This window comes from Myxocyprinus asiaticus, chromosome 10 (assembly GCF_019703515.2).
Source record: "Myxocyprinus asiaticus isolate MX2 ecotype Aquarium Trade chromosome 10, UBuf_Myxa_2, whole genome shotgun sequence".
Lineage (NCBI taxonomy): Eukaryota > Metazoa > Chordata > Actinopteri > Cypriniformes > Catostomidae > Myxocyprinus > Myxocyprinus asiaticus.
The window spans coordinates 47,515,146-47,537,104 of NC_059353.1; the positions used below are offsets into that span (position 1 = coordinate 47,515,146).

Genomic DNA, 21,959 nt, shown 5'->3' on the forward strand with positions numbered 1-21,959 from the left:
CTTAATAAGTGTTATTAGAAGAAATGGTGATGTTTCACAGGGTAAACATTCAAATGACCCAACTTTTTTGGAGTGTGTTGCAATCAACTGATTTGAAATTACTGTACATAAAAAAATTAAAAAAATAAATAAAAAAAAAATTTAATTCACAAGGTAAACCATGTAATGTTTAGTTGTAGTAAATTCAGCAATAGGCCAATAGAGCAAAGTGTGAATATAACAAATCACATTATTAGCATTTTTCATACTGTCCTAACTTTTTTGGAATTGGGGTTGTACATAAGGGATGATGTACAGTCATTATCACAAAATGAACCCCTGCAGGGTGGTCAGGACCCCAATGCGAAGCATAGGGATCTTGTATCACCCTTATTTTGCAATAGTAACTGGCTAACTGTACATTTTCCTGATTTTTACATGGCTACTTACCAAGTTAAACATTTACATGTACATGGATGGAATATTAATTTTAGTTGAAATGAAAAGAATTCCACCCTTTGCTTTATGTTGGTGTTTATGTATTGTTTGACTGCTCATTATCCAGCTTATTACATGACAATTTGCCAAATAAATACATAAAAAGCATGACATATTTATCAGAGTTGAAATTATATTATGAGAGAAGAAAGAGACCACAGAATCTCCAGAGACGGCAGAATTCCACCCTTTGTTTTATGTTGGTGTTCATATATTGTGAAAATGATCGTTTGACTGCCTATTATCCAGCTTATTACATGACAACTTGCCAAATAAATAAAAAGACATGAAATATTGATTTGAGTTAAAATTATTTTATTTGCTTACTTGTAGAGATTGCAAGTAGAAGAAAGAAAGATGACTTGTAAAAAGATGACTGGTGTAATATCACTTTATCCCTGAATATCTGGCCATAATTCAGACATATCAGACCGTTGAATCAGAATCGAGTATTGTGCTGTGTAATAATTTATTTTATTTTATCTACTGACACTTCCCAGCGGATATTATGTCTTGGACAAAGGGGGGCCTTAGATTCAAAGAGGTTGAGAACTACAGCTTTAAAGTCTTTTTTTCTCATTATATGGAATGGATTTTGTTGCACAGAGTCAGCTTTATTGGTTGCATCGCTAGGGGTAAACGGATGGCTCACCTGGTGTGAAACAGGCTTCTGGCTCTGTGGATTCCTCTATCTCAAAGTCCACTGTGTCTTCTCCATCTTTATTATGTCCAAAGTGTCTGAGATCCACCGTACTGCCCTCAGAAGAGATCGGATCCACGTCAGTCAGCTTCTGCAAATGCAGCACAGATGCACTACAGGTTACTATGGCAACGCCTCCACGGAGGGCAGTCACCAAAGAGATGGCACATAATAATGCGGTTTCCAAAGTCAATCATTTCAGCTGAGTCATTCAGCAAGGCCGAGAATTGAACTTTCAGTGACTCTACAAGCATGAATTTTCTGTTGGTTTCCTTCTATAATTTGTGGTTCATGAAGTGGCAATCAAAAGTCCCCACTGGCTCTTCATCTGTGCAACACATATCTGTGTTTTCATGTCTTCAACAACTCAACATAAAGTAAATAGTTATTCCAACTTATTAAAGCTGAAGTATGTAATTTATGCGCCACTAAACAGATTAGCAAAAACGTACAAACAGCTTTCTGAAAACGCCCCCGTCTAACGCTGACCGAACAAACATAGTTGTTGGCCGAATCAATGATATTGTCTCCTTGGGACGGGTCACTCAAAACAAACAGAGGAATTTTCATAGCGCAACAGAGACACTGTTTTTTTGCCTACAGTTTTCCAAAAAAAACAAAAAAACAAAAAAAAAACAATTACCATGAAATTTAATAGCATTGAATGGCTTACTTATACTGTAGTTGTCTCTGCATTATAAGATAGGAGAAAGTATTTTAAAATGTTAAAAGTTACATTCTTCAGCTTTAAATCAAAATTATATATATATATATATATATATTTGTTACTTTTCTGACATGAAAACACATATAGTACTTAATGCCTGTTCTATTAGTAATGAACAATCCACGTGTGTTAAAAAAAGAGGCCTGCATTAGCCTAAAGTCAACATCGAATGGTGTTTACGACACATTTTACTTTCGTAATGTGACATATTTCTGAGTGAAACAGGTTATTCAAAGAGAAAAGAATGTAGGGCAGGAACTGATTTTATCCATTGGGAACTGACTGGATCGTGAAAAGTTGGAGGAGAGGGACTGGAAAAGTAAGAAGGCTTGATGATGTCAGCCAATAAGGAAAGCCATTTCAGAGGTGGAGCAAGTTATTACATTTTGATGAAAGTTTATGAAGACAAATATTAATTTTCTTGAATTAGGGTGAATTTTGATTTCATGATGACTTAACCAGCACATCCCTGCTATGCACTTATAGCATCACATATCACTCAGAAATGATACAAAATTAATTTGCTTGGAATTTTCACAATTACCCTTCTTTTATTAAAAAAAACCCTTTTCTCCACAATTTTGGCATGCCCAATTCCCACTGCTTACTAGGTCCTCATGGTGGTGTGGTTACTCCCCTCAATCCAGGTGGCGGAGGACAAGTCTCAGTTGCCTCCACTTCTGAGACCGTCAATCCACGCATCTTATCACGTGGCTCGCTGTGCATGACACCGCAGAGACTCACAGCATGTGGAGGCTCATGCTATTCTCCGCGATCCACGCACAACTTACCACGCAGCCTATCGAGAGTGAGAACCCCTAATCGTGACCCCGAGGAGGTTACCCCATGTGACCCTACCCTCCCTAGCAACCGGGCCAATTTGGTTGCTTAGGAGACCTGGCTGGAGTCACTCAGCACACCCTGGATTCGAACTCGCGACTCCAGGGGTGGTAGTCAGCGTCAATATTCGCTGAGCTTCCCAGGCCCCACAATTAGCTTATTTTGCCTTAGTCCAGTGGTTCTCAAAGTGTGGGGCTTGTTTCAACAAAGGTTGTGAAGTTTCCTATGCAAAAGCACCAGTACACTTTTGTGCAGTAGCTCTTGCTGTCACGGCATCCAGCTTATGCAGCTTGTGTAATGACATATGCATTTGATAATCAAATCCATCCGCAACCAACTGTCTTCCTATGTGACAAAGGAAAATATACAGTAGCCTGAATGGCTTAATTCCTTGTTTGGCCCAGGACCTTTTCTGTCTAAAGTCATTTTAATAGTCATTGATGCGACTGAAGCCACAGCAGTCGATTTGATGTGTAGTAGTATCATGTTTTCTAAAATTAATGGAATTGATGGCTTATGCTGATTTGTGGGAAATTTTATTTTGCTAACTAATGTTTGTGAAGTGGCTTGCAGGCTTTCAGATAACATTTTGAGACAGATTTTTGAGTCATTTTAACCAATTACAATGCAGTTTGTTTTTCATTGTTTTATGTCACGGCAACCAGTCTTTCTCTCTTATCACATCCAATTCACACTCCAAGTTCAAACTCAGGCTACGAAAATATTGAGTGTCCTGACATCACCATCTCCATTTTCAGTGAAAGAAATGCCGCTCCATTGTGGATGAGAGGCATAAACAATGAAAAATGAATGCGTTTTCACCAGAAAATGTATCATCATTGCATTGGCAGAAAAATGCAGATGTTCAAGAACTTTAATTAATTAGGAAATCATTTGGTTCTAGTGTTCTTTTTTTTAAGGAACTTGTTCTGAATAGGAACCGCTTCTTGATTCCAAATGCTAGAGATGTGTTTGTTACATATTGACGACTGAATTAGGACAACTAATTTTATGACTGCAGATGAAACTGATGGTGTTAGTGATATTGCAGTATATTAAGTGCACAAATGGCATAAACAATCCATAAAGAAGAAATATCCTTGTTTTATGAATGAAAGAACATGCTTCATGGCTGTGGTAATATATTTGAAAAAGGTCTTAACTTAGCTTCTTAGAAATGCTGCAATGACAGATCAGGTAAAGGATGCTAAGACAGAACAAAAAACACATTAATATGTTTATTGTTCTTGTTTTAAGCATGAACTTCACTAGAATTGCCATTACTAAGAAAATAATTGTTAGTACAGTGTACTGGATTATTAGATAAATCATGGCTCTGAGGTGGATGAGATACAAAATGTGTCAAATGGTAGAAATGTCTCACTGTTTTTTCAGCGGGAGTGGTGTGTTTTAGATGCAATGTCAAGTTAAAAAGAACTTCAAATGTTTAAAAATGCATCTCAAGACATCTGCGTTCTGCTCTATTTGTGGCAATTAGCCGAGGTTTTGTACAGCACTTTTCACTATATGCACCAAAGGAATAGCTGTATAGATGATCAGTATATAGACAGTTGTATGCCAACACCACAGACCACCACCTCCCCATTTCCCAGCAGAAAGCAAATGAGCATGTTATCATGAGGGCTACCATTCGCACTTAACCTCAAATGGCAGATAATGTGATCTGTTTCCATGACCCCTTTAGGCCACATAAGTGTTGACGTAATTCACAATGCACTTAAGGGAATTAACCCGGACTGAAACGAACTTGTCCAGGATTTATGGCAATAAGAATTTTTGGGGCCACAGACAGTATGTTAAAATATCTACATTGTAGATGTTTGATTACTTTGTCCGAACCCTAAACCCAAGACAGAACAGATTCACACCAAAAGTAAAAATCTCTTGACATCGTGCTGACACTTACTGTACATCATTACCGTAGCCACCGGATATTAACTACTCTGTCTGAACAGATGGATCAGATTTCATCACTTACGAAATGACAGTGTCATCAGTCAGTCCTCAAGACTGAATTTGAAAAATCTATCTGATTTACTGTATGTGCATTGTGAACAACTGTCTCAGATATGTAACTTCCATTATTGGTCAAGCTTTGATTGGTACAGTTCGTTACTTTCAAAGATCCTGAGTTTGAAAAATAATATACACATTTAATCTTGCCAGTGCCAGCTAAATCATCTTACCTCTTTATCTTCATCTAGGTCAGATGAAAGGCTGCAAAAATCCTCCCTTTTAAGGCAGTCAAAATCAGACTCTTCTACAGCGATTGGGACACTGATGGTCAGGCTTGGGTTGCTGATGAAATTCTCACCCTCTCTATCCACCCCGGCCATTCCCCCAGGGTCTTTAAACAGCTCTAATGCAGTTTGGTTGGAGTTGTCTTTTATTTCATAGCTGTTCATCGATTGCATGTTCCCATCTCTAGTTTTATTTTTCTTCTTGTGTCTTAAACCACTGCTTTGGAAGAAACTTTGCAGACAGGCCTTAACAAAGGCAAAGCCTTTCTTGATTCGGCCAACTGCGATCTGTAGGTTGTTCTTCTCGCCTTCATCATCGGTGACCGCAAGGTTGTCAGCGCTAAAGGAGCTGAGCAGCAGAGCGAGGAACAGGTTTAGAACCTAAAGGAAACGTTAAAAACGAAGAAACCGACAACAGGTGAGGTATAACTTTATGCAACAGAAAAAAAGCATTGTTTTTTTAAGCATTGGTGAGTCATTTCTAAAGCATTCCAGAGAAAGATTTATGCCCAGATTTCATTCTTTCATAGCTCAGGAAACTGAGTTCTCAGTTATGTTTTAGTCAGAGGTGAAGTGTGTAATTTCTGTGCCACTAGTGGAACCAAATGGAATTGCAAAACAATGACCGTTTCCAAAACAGTTTCCCAAAACACTCCATCTGTCTTCCATTGGTTGGGAAAACAGGTAGTCCGGCTACAAACTCTCACCATTAGAGCGCAACAGTGCCTGCCCACTTTTTTAGCCATCTTGGTTCCGGAAGTATTTTTCCCATTTATTTATTCCAAAGTGCTTAAAAAAAAAAAAAAACCTTCATAAAAGAGCTCCAAGGTGAATCACACCATTATACAAACTTTGACAAAAAGTCAAAGATACAAGAATGTGTACTACATCTTTAATGAGGGAATGAACTACAATCCCATGAAGCATCAGCAGAAACATATACTATCGATTAACAACCTTGGAGCTCATGGTACGTCTGTCTTTAAAGTTTTTATAAGTTAACATTAAAGATCAATTCACCTATGGAGAAAATGAATGGCCGCTCTAACTGTTGCGCTCTAAAGGCTTCATTCATGAAACAGACAGAACCAATTCTTACAAAAGTTGTGACATTCAATTAAATGTGTAGAATGGTGTTACAATCATTTTACACATACATTTGTTCTGCTCATGTTTCATGAATAAGGCCCAATGTCAATGTTTGTCCACTCAAACAACAGCAATGTTTAAAATGCTACAGTGTTTACAGTTTTCGGGGAAAATCAACCTTCGAATGGCTTACTTGAATTGTCTTTGCATTTTAAACTGGTATAGAAGGAAGTATTTTAAAATCAAAAAGATTGCACACATCATCTTGAAGCATAAAGTTTGTCTCAGATGTATTATAGAAGACCAAGCTTGCAAAAACTATAAATAAATACATAAATAAATTAGTACTAATAACAATTAGTCTACAATAAGTCCTATATGTAGACAATAAGTTGTTTTAATTAATTTCTGTAAATATGTATTACAATTACTTAGTACTTATTTATACTACTATCTATTTTTTCTGTATTTATTTTTTAAACGTATTAATTTCCATGTTTAATTTCATTCATTTAATTCCACATTTTCCAACAGGACACATTTAGTTAAATTCTATGATCAATCAACCACTGGGATAAACAGACCACCCCGTCATTATCATAATGGAGGGGGAATTACATAAACAAATAACTAGTAAATATATGAATATAGAAATAATTAAATTAATAGAGAAATGTAGAATTAAAATTAAATGATGGATTACTGGATTTTGCATTTCCTTCATTTTTGTATTTCCACAAACATTTCTTTATTATATTTCATTATTTATTGCTTTAATTCTTGCTTGATTTTCTTTTTTCTTCCTAATTTATTAATTTCTTTCATTCTTTTTCTTTTAATTTAATTCATTTTTGCAGGTTTGGTCCTCTACAATGTATCACCTAATACTCCTCTGGAGAAATAAAAATGTAAACAAATGAGACAATGGATAACATACAGTAAAATTATAGAGCTATAAAATTAATATTGAGAGCATAGGTGAGATCACATGGTCATTTGAAATCTATGACTTGATTACAGATGTTGGTATCTTGACAAATCTGAACACAGTCTAAGACACAGCTGAGATCTCTCCTGAAACTCTAGAGGAGACACATGAGATTACAGTTTTTTTTTGTTTTTGTTTTTTTTTTGTAATTTAATTTCTTTATCAGGTCCAAAATCCAACTTCAGCAAAAGTCTCCATTTAATGTCTACAAGAAACAAGAGATATTAAAGAGAGCTCATTTGACATTTTTCTATCCTATGGAATGTTGATTGACTAGAATAACATATCTGCAAATACATTCTGTTGTCATGCATGCTAATTCCAAGAAATAGACTTTACATACCACCAGATTCCCAATCACCATGACCATGAGGAAGACTATCAAGCACATGGGCTGTTCCGCCACTTGCATACAATCCCACATGGTCTCGATCCACTCCCCACATAACACCCTGAAGACAATGAGGAACGAGTGGAAGAAATCGATCATGTGCCAGCGAGGAAGAGTGCAATCATCAGAAATCTTACACACACAGTCGCGGTAGCTCTTTCCAAACAGCTGCATGCCAACCACCGCGAAGATGAAGACGATGATGGCTAGTACCAATGTCAGATTACTCAATGCCCCCAGTGAGTTACCTATGATCTTGATTAGCATGTTCAAAGTCGGCCAGGACTTAGCTAGTTTGAAGACTCTCAGCTGTGACAATAAATGACATAAAGAATGATTTAGCATTATAAAAACTAGTGCATTTATCTCTGCACAAACAAACAAAACAAAACAAAAAAGACTAGGCAACACCAACACTAATAGACAAATTAGTTTATTATCTAACAAACACAGTTTTCCAAATGAATCTGACCCAAATACAACTAGCTCAAAGTAGAATTTAATTGCAACTTTTTTCCATAAGAGTGAGAAAATTAAATAACTTTAACCCTTTAAGCTCTGAAGTTGTTTTTAAAGATTTACTTTATTTTGGGCATGCCCAAAATTAAAGGCTAATAAAAAAACAAAAAAACAAGGAGGGTCAATGGTGTGATATAATTTTAAAGACTTTTTGTTCTTATTTTTCAAATCTGACATTATATATATCTCAGGGTGTAAATAAAGTAGCTCAGAAAAACAGCTTTTGTTTTTGTTTCCAATCATGTCACCTGTAACTGATTAAAATGTTGTGTTGACATGACAAAGCAATCAAAAGTTATAGCATTACAAATATAGTGTTTCCTAGTGTCCAAAAATGTCTCCAAACAAATAAAACATAATAATTGTACATAAGAACTTATTACGTAAATACAACAATGGCTAAAGGTATGATCTCTCCTAAGAATGCAGGCACGAGTAACGAGATCTCATTCAGTTCCATTCTGTGTCATTTGAGCCATCATTATAGTCTGTGTCATGTACTTGGCACCATCTCCTGATGGCCATATGTAATTAGAGCGAACGATCCTCTCTGCCCATATTTGGATGACTTCCAGCAATCTGAATCCTAATGCGATTTGTTTAGCGTTCCATGACGCTTCACAACGTACTACATTATTTCCAAAGAAGTCATCTGATCCAGGAAAGCTAGTGTTTATAGTGTGCACATTAAGCTTTGTGTGGATTATATACTGATCTAATGATCTGATTACGTCGTGTGTGGGCTCATTTTAACGGCCATCTAAGAAACGGTATGTGATATTTTATGTTCTGTTTATTTTTTAAGAGGCGAAAACGCGGCTTATAAGCAACACCTGTTTACATGTAACATGTACTCTACGTCAAAGATATGTACTTAGCTATTTGAGTAAAACAAATAGTCTGGTTGTATCTTACTGTTTGAGAGCTTTCCAATGACGTATGACACATGGCTTTTTGATCAGTTTGATGTTTTTACTGATTACAATAATAAGTACAATGCAAAATTTTTCATAAATTATCAAAACAGAACACTTCTGATTTGTCTGCAAATTTCAAAGCAGTTGTTCAGCTTTCGTCATAGTGCCTAAATGCATTGTAAGGTAGAGTTTCTAAGCTTTACAACGATACCTATTTTGTGTTGGTCAAGACTGTAGTTATTAATAATTTGATAATTATTTTTTCTCAAAGGGCCCGTCCCATCTGAGCTTAAAGGGTTAAATTGCTGTATAGGTAGGCAGATAACTAGGTTTTGAACACAGATGTGGACCTGACAGATGAAAGCAGGATACTCTTACCAATCGGCATGGCCTAAGGAAACCCATTCCAGACAACACGTTTGTCAAACAAAGCTCTAGCAGACTAAGAGTGACTATGATGCTGTCGAAGATATTCCAGCCTTCCTGAAAATAATTATACGGGTCCAAAGCAATGATCTTTAAAATCATTTCCGCTGTAAATATTCCGATGAAAACCTGCAGATAAAAAAAAAACTTTTTTAACAGTACAAGCATTTATTAAAATTAGGACTGTCAGTGAATTTTAATACTACATATTACTGTCAAATGCTGCTTGAAATGTGCTTACCACATTGGCAATTAAAAGCATTTTGGAAAAAGAATCCTCCATGGGCTGATATTCCATGGCCATGAAGACAGTGTTTATCACGATGCAAATGGTGATGAACAGATCAGCAAACGGGTCCATGACAATCATGTGGACAATCTTCTTTATCCTCAGCCACGCAGGACAGCATTCCCAGATTAGATAATTCTCGGCAAAATCGTACCAGCACTCTATACACTTCTGTTTCCAAACATCAGACCCTGTTGTGTTTAAAAAAAGATGGAAACAACAATCTGAAAGCTGTATTGACCTGTTTCAGTGACATCACTTTTACCTAGCAGCCGTCATATTTGTGACTTTCAGCAGGAGGAAGCAATAGAGGTGAATGGAAAAACACCTGTTAAACTATATCAAGAAAGACATAAAAATATACTCAGTAGCATACTGAGGGTAAATGGAATTTTGGTCACAAACATGGGGGCACGGTTATTTTGTTAGCAATTTTAAAATTATTTATAGTGTATAATATTCTGTACGCAAGCATACATTTCTGCACCATTTGTACCAAGTTAATGTTGAACAAAATCAAAATTCTGTCATTTTTTATGCACCCTTATGTCATTCCAAACAGGTTTGTTGTTGCTTTTTCCAGAACACAAGAGGAGAACTAATCTTTCCATTTAATTAGTTTAGTAAAAATGTCTGTTAAAGTTCAAAAAGGACAAAAACAATCATAAAAGCAGTCCATACGACTTGACTACTATATTCCAAACTATTTCAAGTCATAATATAAAGTAGCTACAGTATGTGTGAGGAACACACTGAAATTCAAGCCATTATTTATTGAAAATCTTCCTCTCCACTGCAGCTTCCAAATTTAATTCTCAGTTTCACATGTCTTTGTTACGACATATACAAGAAACAATTGGGTTTTGCCGTCAGTAATGGAAAGAGTTTCAGTGAATAATGACTAAAATGTCTGTCTATAGTCAGACTATAGTCATATGACCTACTTTTATGATGCTTTAAAGTCTTTTTTTTAGAGCTTGACAGTCATGGTCACTATAAACGGCAAGTACATAATGACAGAAGTTTAATTTTAGGTGACCTACTCCTTTAAAAGTACATTTGCATAAAGTGATAAAGCCAACAAATATCTCTCACATTCTGTTTTTTCAAAATGTGTTAATTAGCATTTACGGTTTACTTACAGTCAGTAGGGTTGTTGCTGACACTCACTACACTCAGAGCTCGCTGTCTCGCTGACTGGTTGTGTAGAAAAGCCACTGAGAAACGTTGTGAATCACATCGTTCTCTGAACTCTTCATCTATGTCACCCTGTAAAGCACACATTCAATAAATAGAAAACACCTCAACTTAACTGTGTTGAAGATGTGTGTTCATTACAGTGCTTGCAGGAGAGCAAAAATGTTAATAAATGTGGTCAACAAGTTGACTAAAGACATCATTGAAGGAATAGCTAACCCAAAAAGGGTCATTCATTAACTTACATAGCGTATATTTAATCTTTGCGTATTGTTTGAAAAAGAGCATTGGACAAGATGTGGAATAACATGCTTTTAAAACATGCTTTAACATGCTTTTCAATAAAATGCTTAAAAATAAAATTTGGCTTCTTTTTAATTAACTGGTAAATTGATCAAATAATAATATATAATTATTTATATTATAATAAAAATATAATCTGCACTCCAATAAAAGTGCAGTAATCTCAAGGCTCAACTTTTTTCTCCTTTTTTTTTTTTAATTATTTTTTTTTTTTTTTGGCCACGTTTAAATCCATCCCACAGAATTTTGCAGATTTCCCCCCAAAGTCAGTTCAGAAAATGTGAAAATGTATGCATATTCAACCTGGGCCTTGTTATGAGAGAAATATTGAGTGTCAAATCTGAAATACTTAAATTCTTAAATAAGCTAATAACCATATTGGGTCAGCGAATAATCAGCTTAAGCTAATAAGCAGCTTGAATATGATACTAACCAAAGTAGGTCTGTTAATAAACATCTTGGGTCAGCTAATAACCATCTTAAATAAGCTAATAACCAGCTTGAATAAACTAAAAACCATATTGGGTCAGCTAATAATCAGCTTGAATAAGCTAATAACCAGTTTAAAATAAGCTAATAACAAACTTAGGTCAGCTAATAACCTGCTTGAATGAGCTAATAACCCTCTTGGATCAGCTAATAACCAGCTTGAATAAGTTAATGACCATCTTAAATAAACTAATAACCAGATTGAGTCAGCTAATAACCAGCTGAAATAAGCTAATAACCAATTTAGTTCAGCTAATAACCATCTTGGGTCAGCTAATAATCAGCTTAAATAAGATAATAACCAGCTTGAATAAATTAATAACCTGCTTGAATAAGCTAACAACCAGCTTGAATAAGCTAATTACCAAGTAGGTCTGCTAATAAACATCTTGGGTCAGCTAATAGCCATCTTAAATAAGCTAATAACCAGCTTGAATAAGCTAATAACCAACTTAGGTCAGCTAATAACCTTCTTGGGTCAGCTAATAATCAGCTTGAATAAGCTAATAACCAGTTTGAATACACAAATAACCTACTTGAATAAGCCAATAACCAGCTTAAAAAGCTAATAACCAGCTTGAATAAGCTAATAACCAAAGTAAGTCTGCTAATAATCATCTTGGGTCAGCTAAAAAACAGCCTAAATAAGATATTAACCAGCTTGAATAAGCTAATAACCAACTTTAATTATGCTAAAAACCAACTTTGGTCAGCTGGTAACCAACCTGTATCAGCTAATAACCATCTTGGATCAGCTAATAACAATCTTAGGTCAGCTAATAACCAGCTTCAATAAACCAATAACCAATTAAGGTAAGATCATAACCAGCTCGAATAAGCTAATAACTAACTTAGGTCAGCTCATAACCAGCTCAAACAGGATAATATCCATCTTAAATAAGCTAATAACCAACTTAGGTCAGCTAATTACTACTTACTAATTACTAATGACTAAGTCTGCTAATAAACATCTTGGGTAAGCTAAAAAAAACAGTTTGAATAAGCTAATAGCCAGCTTGGATTAGCTAATAACCAGCTTGAAATGGCTAATAACCAGCTTGAAATGGCTAATAACCAATGCTGGTCAGCTAATAACCAGCTTTGATCAACTAATAACTGTCTAGGATCAGCTAATAACCATCTTTGACAAGCTAATAACCATCTGATCTGCTAATAACCAGCCTGGACTAGCTAATAACCAGCTTGGTTATTAGCTGATCCAGCATCTTTAAAAACATTTACAGCTTAAGTTGGATTTTCCAGCAAGGTGAGAAGAACATTTTTTATACAATTGCGTGAAATAAAGTTAACAAGCTCAAAATGCAAGCATTGCATGCTTCACATCATAACCACAACCACATAACATACGGTACATCACAGGGCAAGCAAGGATTTGGGCACTGAAGTTAATTCCCTTACACAAGTGTCGTCAAACATGGCTTTTTTTCTGGACACCTGCGGCGTTAGTAGTGCTGAGGGAGAGTTGGGAGTAGAAGCTCCACTCGCCACCATCACCACACTGTTGCTGTCGACCACGTAGCGCACTTTTCTGTTAGAGGGCAGCAGTATGCGTGGTGTCAGGCTGCCTCTGCTTACCCTGCTGTAAAGACGTTCAGTATGACATGGTACAAACGGCGAGTCTTTTCGGCTGCCTGTCTCCTCACACATGCTTTGCTCATCGTCAGCGTAGTTGTTTTCGGAAAGCAAACGGCCGCGGAAGCTGAAGATGCTAGCTTTGCTGTTCCGACGGGGGGTAAGGAGAGAACCCTGAAAGCTCAGCGGGGACTGGAGAGAAAAACAGGCCTCAAGCTCAGCTTTACACACACATGTTCAAAGATCCTGTTTACACCTGGAATGAACATCCAATTCAAATTATCCAATCAGATCTGTAAACAGTGATCTGTCTTGGCTGACCACTTGTGAGCAGATAACCCAAGATGGACTTTAATACCAGGTGTAAGCACAGCCAAAAATTCAAGGCATGACAAACCGGTAAAAGCATGGTCTTAAAGCGGTGAATTGGAGATGAATAGAAATGGCTGTAAGAGTGGAAGTGTAGGAGGCCATGAAAGTGATGAAGAAGAAAAAGATGTTGATGGTTTGGCTGATTTTATAAATTACAGTATAATGATGTGAAAACAGAAAGATGAGGATTATAAAAAAATAAAAAAATAAAAATAAAAAATGTTGATGGTGGATTCTATTAAAAAAAAAAAAAAAAAAAAAAAAAGTTTTTCTAAAACAAAGAAATGAAAATAAATCCACAGACTTGCTCTAAACAAGGATAAGAACTGAGAATTATGATGAATTATGAGAATGTAAAAAGAAAGTCAAGAAGCGGAGCATACAATCCTCATCCATCCATTCATTCACCCATCCACCCATGTATGTAATGGCTTACCAACCACCCAGAACACCTTAGCAACTGCCCAGCAACCACAAAGTTTTCAATCTTCAATTCTTCAAAGGCCTGTATAACTTTGAAACTATAACCATCAAACATCAATCTTTTAAAACTACTTGCCTAAACTTTCAGGCAAGTGTTTGTCAAGCCAACACACCAACATTAATTGTGGATTTACTTTCCTTTTCTTGTCTAAAAATGACACACATTAACACACACAAAAAAAAAAAAATCTTTCCTGTATTGCGAACAAGAAAATAAGACTTCTTTTCTACTACGACAAGCATGAAATCTACAAATCACACAGCATGCGAGATATTTCCAACCTGGTTTGGAGATGTGCATGTCCTCTCATATGAGCGCCGGTTGTTTCGGAAGCTGTTCTTTCTAAGGCTTGAATCCTCTTTTTTCTCATCTTCCCCCTGACGCTGTCTCTTCTTCCTGCGGTTGCGCCTTTCCTTAGCACTTTTGGAGCTGAATTTGGAGGCGTCAGAAGAGCTGTCCGTTATACCTCCGCTGAGCTCATCACACTTTGATGCTGAGGCCTGTCAATCAATCAATCAATCAATCAATCACATAACAGATGCCATACTGTTACACAGGCAACAGACCACTTAAAGGGAAAGTTCACCCAAAAATGAAAACGCTGTCATCATTTACTCACCCTCATGTTGTTCCAAACCTGTATGCCGTTCTTTCTTCCATGGAAAACAAAAGGAGATGTTGTGGAGAATGTAAGCTTCATTCACCATTTACTTTCATCGCAAGAAAAAAGATGCAATGACAGTAAATAGTGACTGAGGATAACATTCTGCATAACATCTTTTGAGGCTAACTTCACCTGCCTAACAAGAAAGTCATAGGAGGGTGAGTAAAAGATTAATACATTTTCATTTTTTTGTTCATTTAATGAAATGCAAATCCATACACATTTCAGTTGTTGTCCTTACCACAACATCACCGTTGTTTCTGCAATATTTTTATTAAAGTGTCTATATATTCAAACTATATTTACACTCTTTAACTGTGTGATAAAAACACTGGTCAAGAAATTTCTTTCATTTTTCTTCAATATACAAGGTTTTGTATGATTAACGGAAATTTACGAGCTAAGTTATAAGTTCTAACTAAGTTATAATAGTTTCCACCATTTTATCTGATATTACTAGTCATTGTTATGTCTTATGTCATCATTGCCTAACTTTTGTAATGCTGTTTGTTTTTAATCAACTGTTTTCAATAAATCAAAACAACAGCGGAAGATATGCTACTTATCTTCTCATAAAACATATTTTCAGATATCCGTCATTTTCTTCCTTTCGTTATTTATTGATTTATTTTTTGAGGGGAGAGGGCGAGTTTTGTTGTCATTAGTGACATTCGCTCTGATAAGATGATCACCTGTAACCATGGTTACATCAGTACTCCTCAAACCATCAGATTCATCCGCGCAGAATAGCGGAGGCGAAGCCCAATTCATGTAATTTCCAAAATAATTTTCCTCCGCAAGTAGCCTGCAGTTTTATGCTTCAACTGCTTGAGGGCCATAAGTTACATACAGGTGCATCTCAATAAATTAGAATGTCATGGAAAAGTTCATTTATTTCAGTAATTCAACTCAAATTGTGAAACTCGTGTATTAAATAAATTCAATGCACACAGACTGAAGTAGTTTAAGTCTTTGGTTCTTTTAATTGTGATGATTTTGGCTCACATTTAACAAAAACCCACCAATTCACTATCTCAAAAAATTAGAATATGGTGACATGCCAATCAGCTAATCAACTCGAAACACCTGCAAAGGTTTCCTGAGCCTTCAAAATGGTCTCTCAGTTTGGTTCACTAGGCTACACAATGATGGGGAAGACTGCTGATCTGACAGTTGTCCAGAAGACAATCATTGACACCCTTCACAAGGAGGGTAAGCCACAAACATTCATTGCCAAAGAAGCTGGCTGTTCACAGAGTGCTGTATCCAAGCATGTTAACAGAAAATTGAGTGGAAGGAAAAAGTGTGGAAGAAAAAGATGCACATCCAACCGAGAGAACCGCAGCCTTATGAGAATTGTCAAGCAAAATCGATTCAAGAATTTGGGTGAATTTCACAAGGAATGGACTGAGGCTGGGGTCAAGGCATCAAAAGCCACCACACACAGACGTGTCAAGGAATTTGGCTACAGTTGTTGTATTCCTCTTGTTAAGCCACTCCTGAACCACAGACAACGTCAGAGGCGTCTTACCTGGGCTAAGGAGAAGAAGAACTGGACTGTTGCCCAGTGGTCCAAAGTCCTCTTTTCAGAGGAGAGCAAGTTTTGTATTTCATTTGGAAACCAAGGTCCTAGAGTCTGGAGGAAGGGTGGAGAAGCTCATAGCCCAAGTTGCTTGAAGTCCAGGGCTTAAGTTTCCACAGTCAGTGATGATTTGGGGTGCAATGTCATCTGCTAGTGTTGGTCCATTGTATTTTTTGAAAACCAAAGTCACTGCACCCGTTTACCAAGACATTTTGGAGCACTTCATGCTTCCTTCTGCTGACCAGCTTTTTAAAGATGCTGATTTCATTTTCCAGCAGGATTTGGCACCTGCCCACACTGCCAAAAGCACCAAAAGTTGGTTAAATGACCATGGTGTTGGTGTGCTTGACTGGCCAGCAAACTCACCAGACCTGAACCCCATAGAGAATCTATGGGGTATTGTCAAGAGGAAAATGAGAAACAAGAGACCAAAAAATGCAGATGAGCTGAAGGCCACTGTCAAAGAAACCTGGGCTTCCATACCACCTCAGCAGTGCCACAAACTGATCATCTCCATGCCACGCCGAATTGAGGCAGTAATTAAAGCAAAAGGAGCCCCTACCAAGTATTGAGTACATACACAGTAAATGAACATACTTTCCAGAAGGCCAACAATTCACTAAAAATGTTTTTTTTTATTGGTCTTATGATGTATTCTAATTTTTTGAGATAGTGAATTGGTGGGTTTTTGTTAAATGTGAGCCAAAATCATCACAATTAAAAGAACCAAAGACTTAAACTACTTCAGTCTGTGTGCATTGAATTTATTTAATACACGAGTTTCACAATTTGAGTTGAATTACTGAAATAAATGAACTTTTCCACGACATTCTAATTTATTGAGATGCACCTGTAGTGTAGCTTTAACATGAAAGGAGAAATTGTGAAAAAAATTGTGCTCAGTGATGTCATACAATGGCAGTTTATGATGACCACCTCTTCAAGCTTCAAAAGGACACAAAAGTATAATTCAGAAGTCTTATAAATCATGGAGACTCGTGTCTTGTTCTGAAGGAATAAGATAAGGTTTGGTGAGAAACAAACTGAAATCTGACGTATTATTAAGCAAAACTCTTGACCGCCGGTTGATCTCCTGTGCGTGTTCATGAGTCTGAATGCGAGCTTTAGAACTCCTTGCACAAGAGCAACATAAATTACGCTGCCGCTCATGAGGTGGGGTGTTCAAGTGAAAACTAATTTTGTTTCGCTTCAACAGGACCACCAGCAATATTAACTACAGAAAACACAACATAGCTGCACACATACCAGACAGCATAACTTACAAAACATGTCTGAAGAGTTTGTAGTCAAAAAATAGATGCATTTCTATGCCCAGCCTTATTTGTTTGAGTCCTCAGTCAAACAGAGAGATGGGGCCGAAGGAAGCTACAGTCACACCGTGTACTACTCTGTCGTGAAACGACACGTAATAAAAGTTATCTTTTCTAAGTTAATCTGAGTTTTTGTCCTAAGCAGCTGCGACGGGACATTCTGTCGATCACTTGGTTTCTATATTTGGTGTCACAATGGGTAACCCTGTCCTATGAACTGGCACCGGTCCAAAATCATTCTGATAAAATTATATTGAAGCCAGTATCTCACTTGCCGGGTTAAAACTACTTGATTTTGGTCGAGTTTTGTAAGTTCTGTTCTCTGGTTTGTGTGCAGCTATGTTGTATTTTCTGTTGTTAATTGTGCTGGTGGTCCTGTTGAATCGAAACAAAACAGAGTTTTCGCTTGAACGCCCCACCTCGCGAGTGGCAGCTTAACTACTGTTGCTCTCGTGCAAGGAGCTCTAAAGCTCGCGTGCAGACTCATGAACGTGCACAGGAGATCAACTGTCGGTCAAGAGTTTCCCTTAATAATATGTTAGATTTTGGTTTGTTTCTCACCAAACCTTATTGTATTCCTTCAGAACAAGACACAAGTCGCATACCATAAATTATTAGACTTCTGAATTATTCTTTTGTGTTCTTTTGAAGCTTGAAGATGTGGTCACCGTAAACATTTTGTATTACACCACTGAGAACAATTTTTTTCCACAATTTCTCCCTTTGTGTTAAGAAAAAGAAAGAAAGTCATATGGGCTTATAACAACACAGGGATGAGTAAACAATGACTGAATCTTCATTTTTGGGTGAACTAATCCTTTAAGAATAATTTTAAGCAAAGTATATGTACCAGTTAAATACATTTTCCATCATATATTATTATATGCGCTACATTTTATGTTTTAATAATTCCAAACAATTTAGTTTGTTGTTATCAGAATAGTAGTATAAAATGTGTATACATTTCATATGCAAACAGACCTGCTCTTCCTCTTCTTGTCTCATGAGCTGCTCAATCATGATGCTAAACTCCTCCTCTTTCTTCAAAGCCTCCTCAGAAGTGGCTTGGTTCTGTTCATCATACGCCATAGCAACCACTGCCAGGATCAGGTTCACCAGGTAGAAAGATCCCAGGAAGATGACCAGCACAAAAAAAATCATGTAGGACTTCCCCGCTGCCCGAAGAGTCTGTTGGAACAGCTCAGGATTAGTTCTTAACTCTGTAAACATGTATGAGTAAAAGCATTGTCTTTTAAAGGAACAGTTCAGCCAAAAATGAACATTTTGTCATTATTTTCTCACCCTCAGGTTTTGACAGGCTGGTATAAATACATACTGTCACCCTGAAGCAGATTTTGCTGTTATTTTTTGCACTGGCCCTTTACTATCCGATACTAACAGGAAATAGGCCTAACAGGAAGTTGTCAATGCCATGGTGAGGAACAAAGAGAGTGTGAACACCAAACTCTAGACACTCAATACCAGCTTGAATGTCACTACAGTGGAATACAACTCCAAAATCACCTCTTCAGGAGCGAGTCTGATTGTTTTACCTTCTTTATCTGCCTGTTGCTTCTTGGATTTTGTGGAGAATTATGTCCCTTTGATAAGAGTGTGGGTTGGCTGTTTGTTTGAAGATGAGTTTTCACCTGCTTCCTCCATACTGCTCAAACTACCTTTTCAATTAACTCCAATCCCTCTGTCCCTCCAACAATGCATAAACACCCACTAAACAATTTTCAAAAAAGAAAAATCTGAAAACTTTTTTGAATTTACATTTTGAACATTTTAGGTTTGAACTCTGACCAGTATTTTTTTGTTTGTTTACTTTTGGGTTCAAACTGAACATCTGTCTTGAAATTAATTTACTTATGGACTTGTTTGATGTTTACTTTGGGGCCTGAAAATGGACTTAGTGGACTTTGTAGTAACTTGGCCTCTCAAACCTGAATTTCTTTGGTGTTGAGTTTATTACATTTTCTGTTAATAATTTTTTTGACTGAGATTGATTCTGTGAAGAGTGATTTACTTCATGTTTACTTTTCCAGGTTTGTGTAGGAGGTGTATTTATAGTTAGTCAGATTTTTATTTTTATTTTACTTGATAGGTTAAACATATCTGACGCCCAACAATTAGTTTTCTACCTTGTATAGTGTCCGATTAAACAGATCCCACTACATAATTGGCGCCCAAACAGGAACCGACCCTGAAAAAAACTAATGATCTAACATACTTTAAAATCTGAATTGTGATTTGTGTGAAAAATGTCTGGGTCTGACTATCCACAACATGACCCACACTCAGTTTCACTAGATATTGAGGGTCCTAGTGTTTTTTATATTCAAACTCCTATTGAAACATATTTACAGACACCAACCTATTCTTCTCAAGGACGCCATGTGCAGTTTTTTCAAACATTTGATAGTGAAAATGTCAGCACCTTTACACCATTAGCATCAAATGAACCAGTTACCACTGAACCACAAGACACTAGTAGGATGTCTCTAACTTCTTTGTCATCAGACTCTGGTATCTCAGTGTGAACTACCTGGTATGCTTTCCACAACTGCAGGTGATTTTAGTCGGTTGGCAACAGGAGTTCAATATGTCTGGAAGCCACTGAATGATGGACTGGAAATGCAGAGGAGAAAAATAAAGGAACTAACACAATGTGTAAAGGAGAATCAAAAACACTGTGATGTGCAATTCAGGGATGTGGTTGATCAAATGAATGCACAATTTTCTTAGCTTCAATCAGCATGAATGTTAAGAAAGAGAATGTTGAAAATTAACTGGAACAAGTTGTGACAATGGTAAAATCTACAATTTCAGAGGAAGTGAAAAATTCTGAAATGTCCTTTTTTGTCTGATATTCGTTTTATGGTGGAGCAGCTACAAGGAGAACTTAAGCAGGAAATGCGTGCTTCCCTAAAACATTTTCAAACCAGTCATGATGACTGTCTAAAGGAGTCAGTTCTTGCATTTCTGAATTAAGTAAATTGTCATACAGTTTGCAAGAGTTGGAAACAAAGGAATGTTAAAATGGAGAAATGTGTTTTATTTGGAAACAAACTGGAGTTGAGCATTCTACTTCAACTTACTCAAGTGAATTGCAGTCATCTTCCACAAAAGTTTCTCCAGTTGTCACCAAGAGTGATCACATCAAGTTGTCTTTTCCAGCCTATGAAAAACTTAGTGATGATCCTGACCCTCTGAATTATTTGTCAAAATGCCATGATTTTCTTGCACTGCATCCTCTTTCAGATTATGATTTTCTAGCAACTCTGCGAACGGTTCTTCATGGAACAGCTTGGGACTGGTGGAAAATAGCCACATCCAGTGTGTCTACCTGGATTGAGGTTAAATCTGCATTCCAGTCTGCATTCCTTGCTGAGGAGGAATTAGCTGAATGTGTGAGAAACTGAAGAAAAGGAGCGCAAGAAACAATCAGAGACTTTGCCTTCTCCTATAGAGCTTTATGCAAAAAATGGAATCCTGACTTGTCTGGATCTACCATAGTCAAGATGATTCTGAAAAACATTAAACCACAGTTGGCCAGTCAACTAAGGGGTCGTGTGAATAATGTTGATGATTTGGTGCGCCTTGGACATCAGTTTGAAAAAGATTTTGAGCAACAGCAAGAATATGACAGTCAAAACAGTACAAGGATTGAACAATCCAATGTTGCAAATCATAAAGTTGGTTTTGCCAATCAACCAGTTGACAAACCTGTTCTCTGCTGGAGATGTAAGGGACATCACTCTCCTAGTTTCTGCCCTCATTAAAAAACAGCAGCCTCCTCCCACTCACACAATTCATCCTCTCCGCAATGGGATATACAACCCTCTCATTCTTCTAAAAATACGGGACCTCCTCACAATCCTTCAGTGTCAACAGTAACTTCCAAAAGGACCAAACAAGACAAACAAATTTGAGCACCATCCACCTCACTGGTAACCAATCACTAATATCATATCCACCTGAAATCCCACAACAACTGGTAGTGCCCATCTACATAGGTACCTGGTGTGGAAAAGCCATAGTGGACACCGGAGCTAGTTATACTCTAATTCATGAGTATCTCTGGGTGCAGCTAAGGAGGTCTGAGCTCAAACCATGGAATCATGGTCCTTTGTATATGGCAAATGGAGAGGAAGAGACTCCAGTGAGAGTAATGGATGTGAAAGTAGAATTGCAAGGAAACATTGTAAACCTATCTGCTGCTGTACTTACCCCAAAGGCTCTTGCCTATGGGATTGTTCTTGGCCTTGACTACATTTTCCTCAGCACTCTGCAAATTAATGTTTTTGATGGTCAATA

The 21,959-nt window shown here is 37.0% G+C and overlaps 1 protein-coding gene across 1 annotated transcript in view; it reads right to left on the reverse strand.

The window, feature by feature from the left end:
* LOC127447649 (sodium channel protein type 2 subunit alpha-like) overlaps positions 1-21,959 on the reverse strand; it is a 73,648-nt gene that overhangs the window by 21,548 nt on the left and 30,141 nt on the right. The window contains exons 10-19 of the mRNA XM_051709613.1: positions 18,621-18,827; positions 14,344-14,562; positions 13,116-13,398; positions 12,339-12,347; positions 10,767-10,883; positions 9,577-9,815; positions 9,288-9,464; positions 7,426-7,782; positions 4,952-5,386; positions 1,130-1,268 (exon numbers count right to left, since the gene is read on the reverse strand). Of these exons, the coding sequence (XP_051565573.1) occupies positions 1,130-1,268; positions 4,952-5,386; positions 7,426-7,782; positions 9,288-9,464; positions 9,577-9,815; positions 10,767-10,883; positions 12,339-12,347; positions 13,116-13,398; positions 14,344-14,562; positions 18,621-18,827 (2,182 nt within the window). The remainder of the gene's footprint in view (positions 1-1,129; positions 1,269-4,951; positions 5,387-7,425; positions 7,783-9,287; positions 9,465-9,576; positions 9,816-10,766; positions 10,884-12,338; positions 12,348-13,115; positions 13,399-14,343; positions 14,563-18,620; positions 18,828-21,959) is intronic.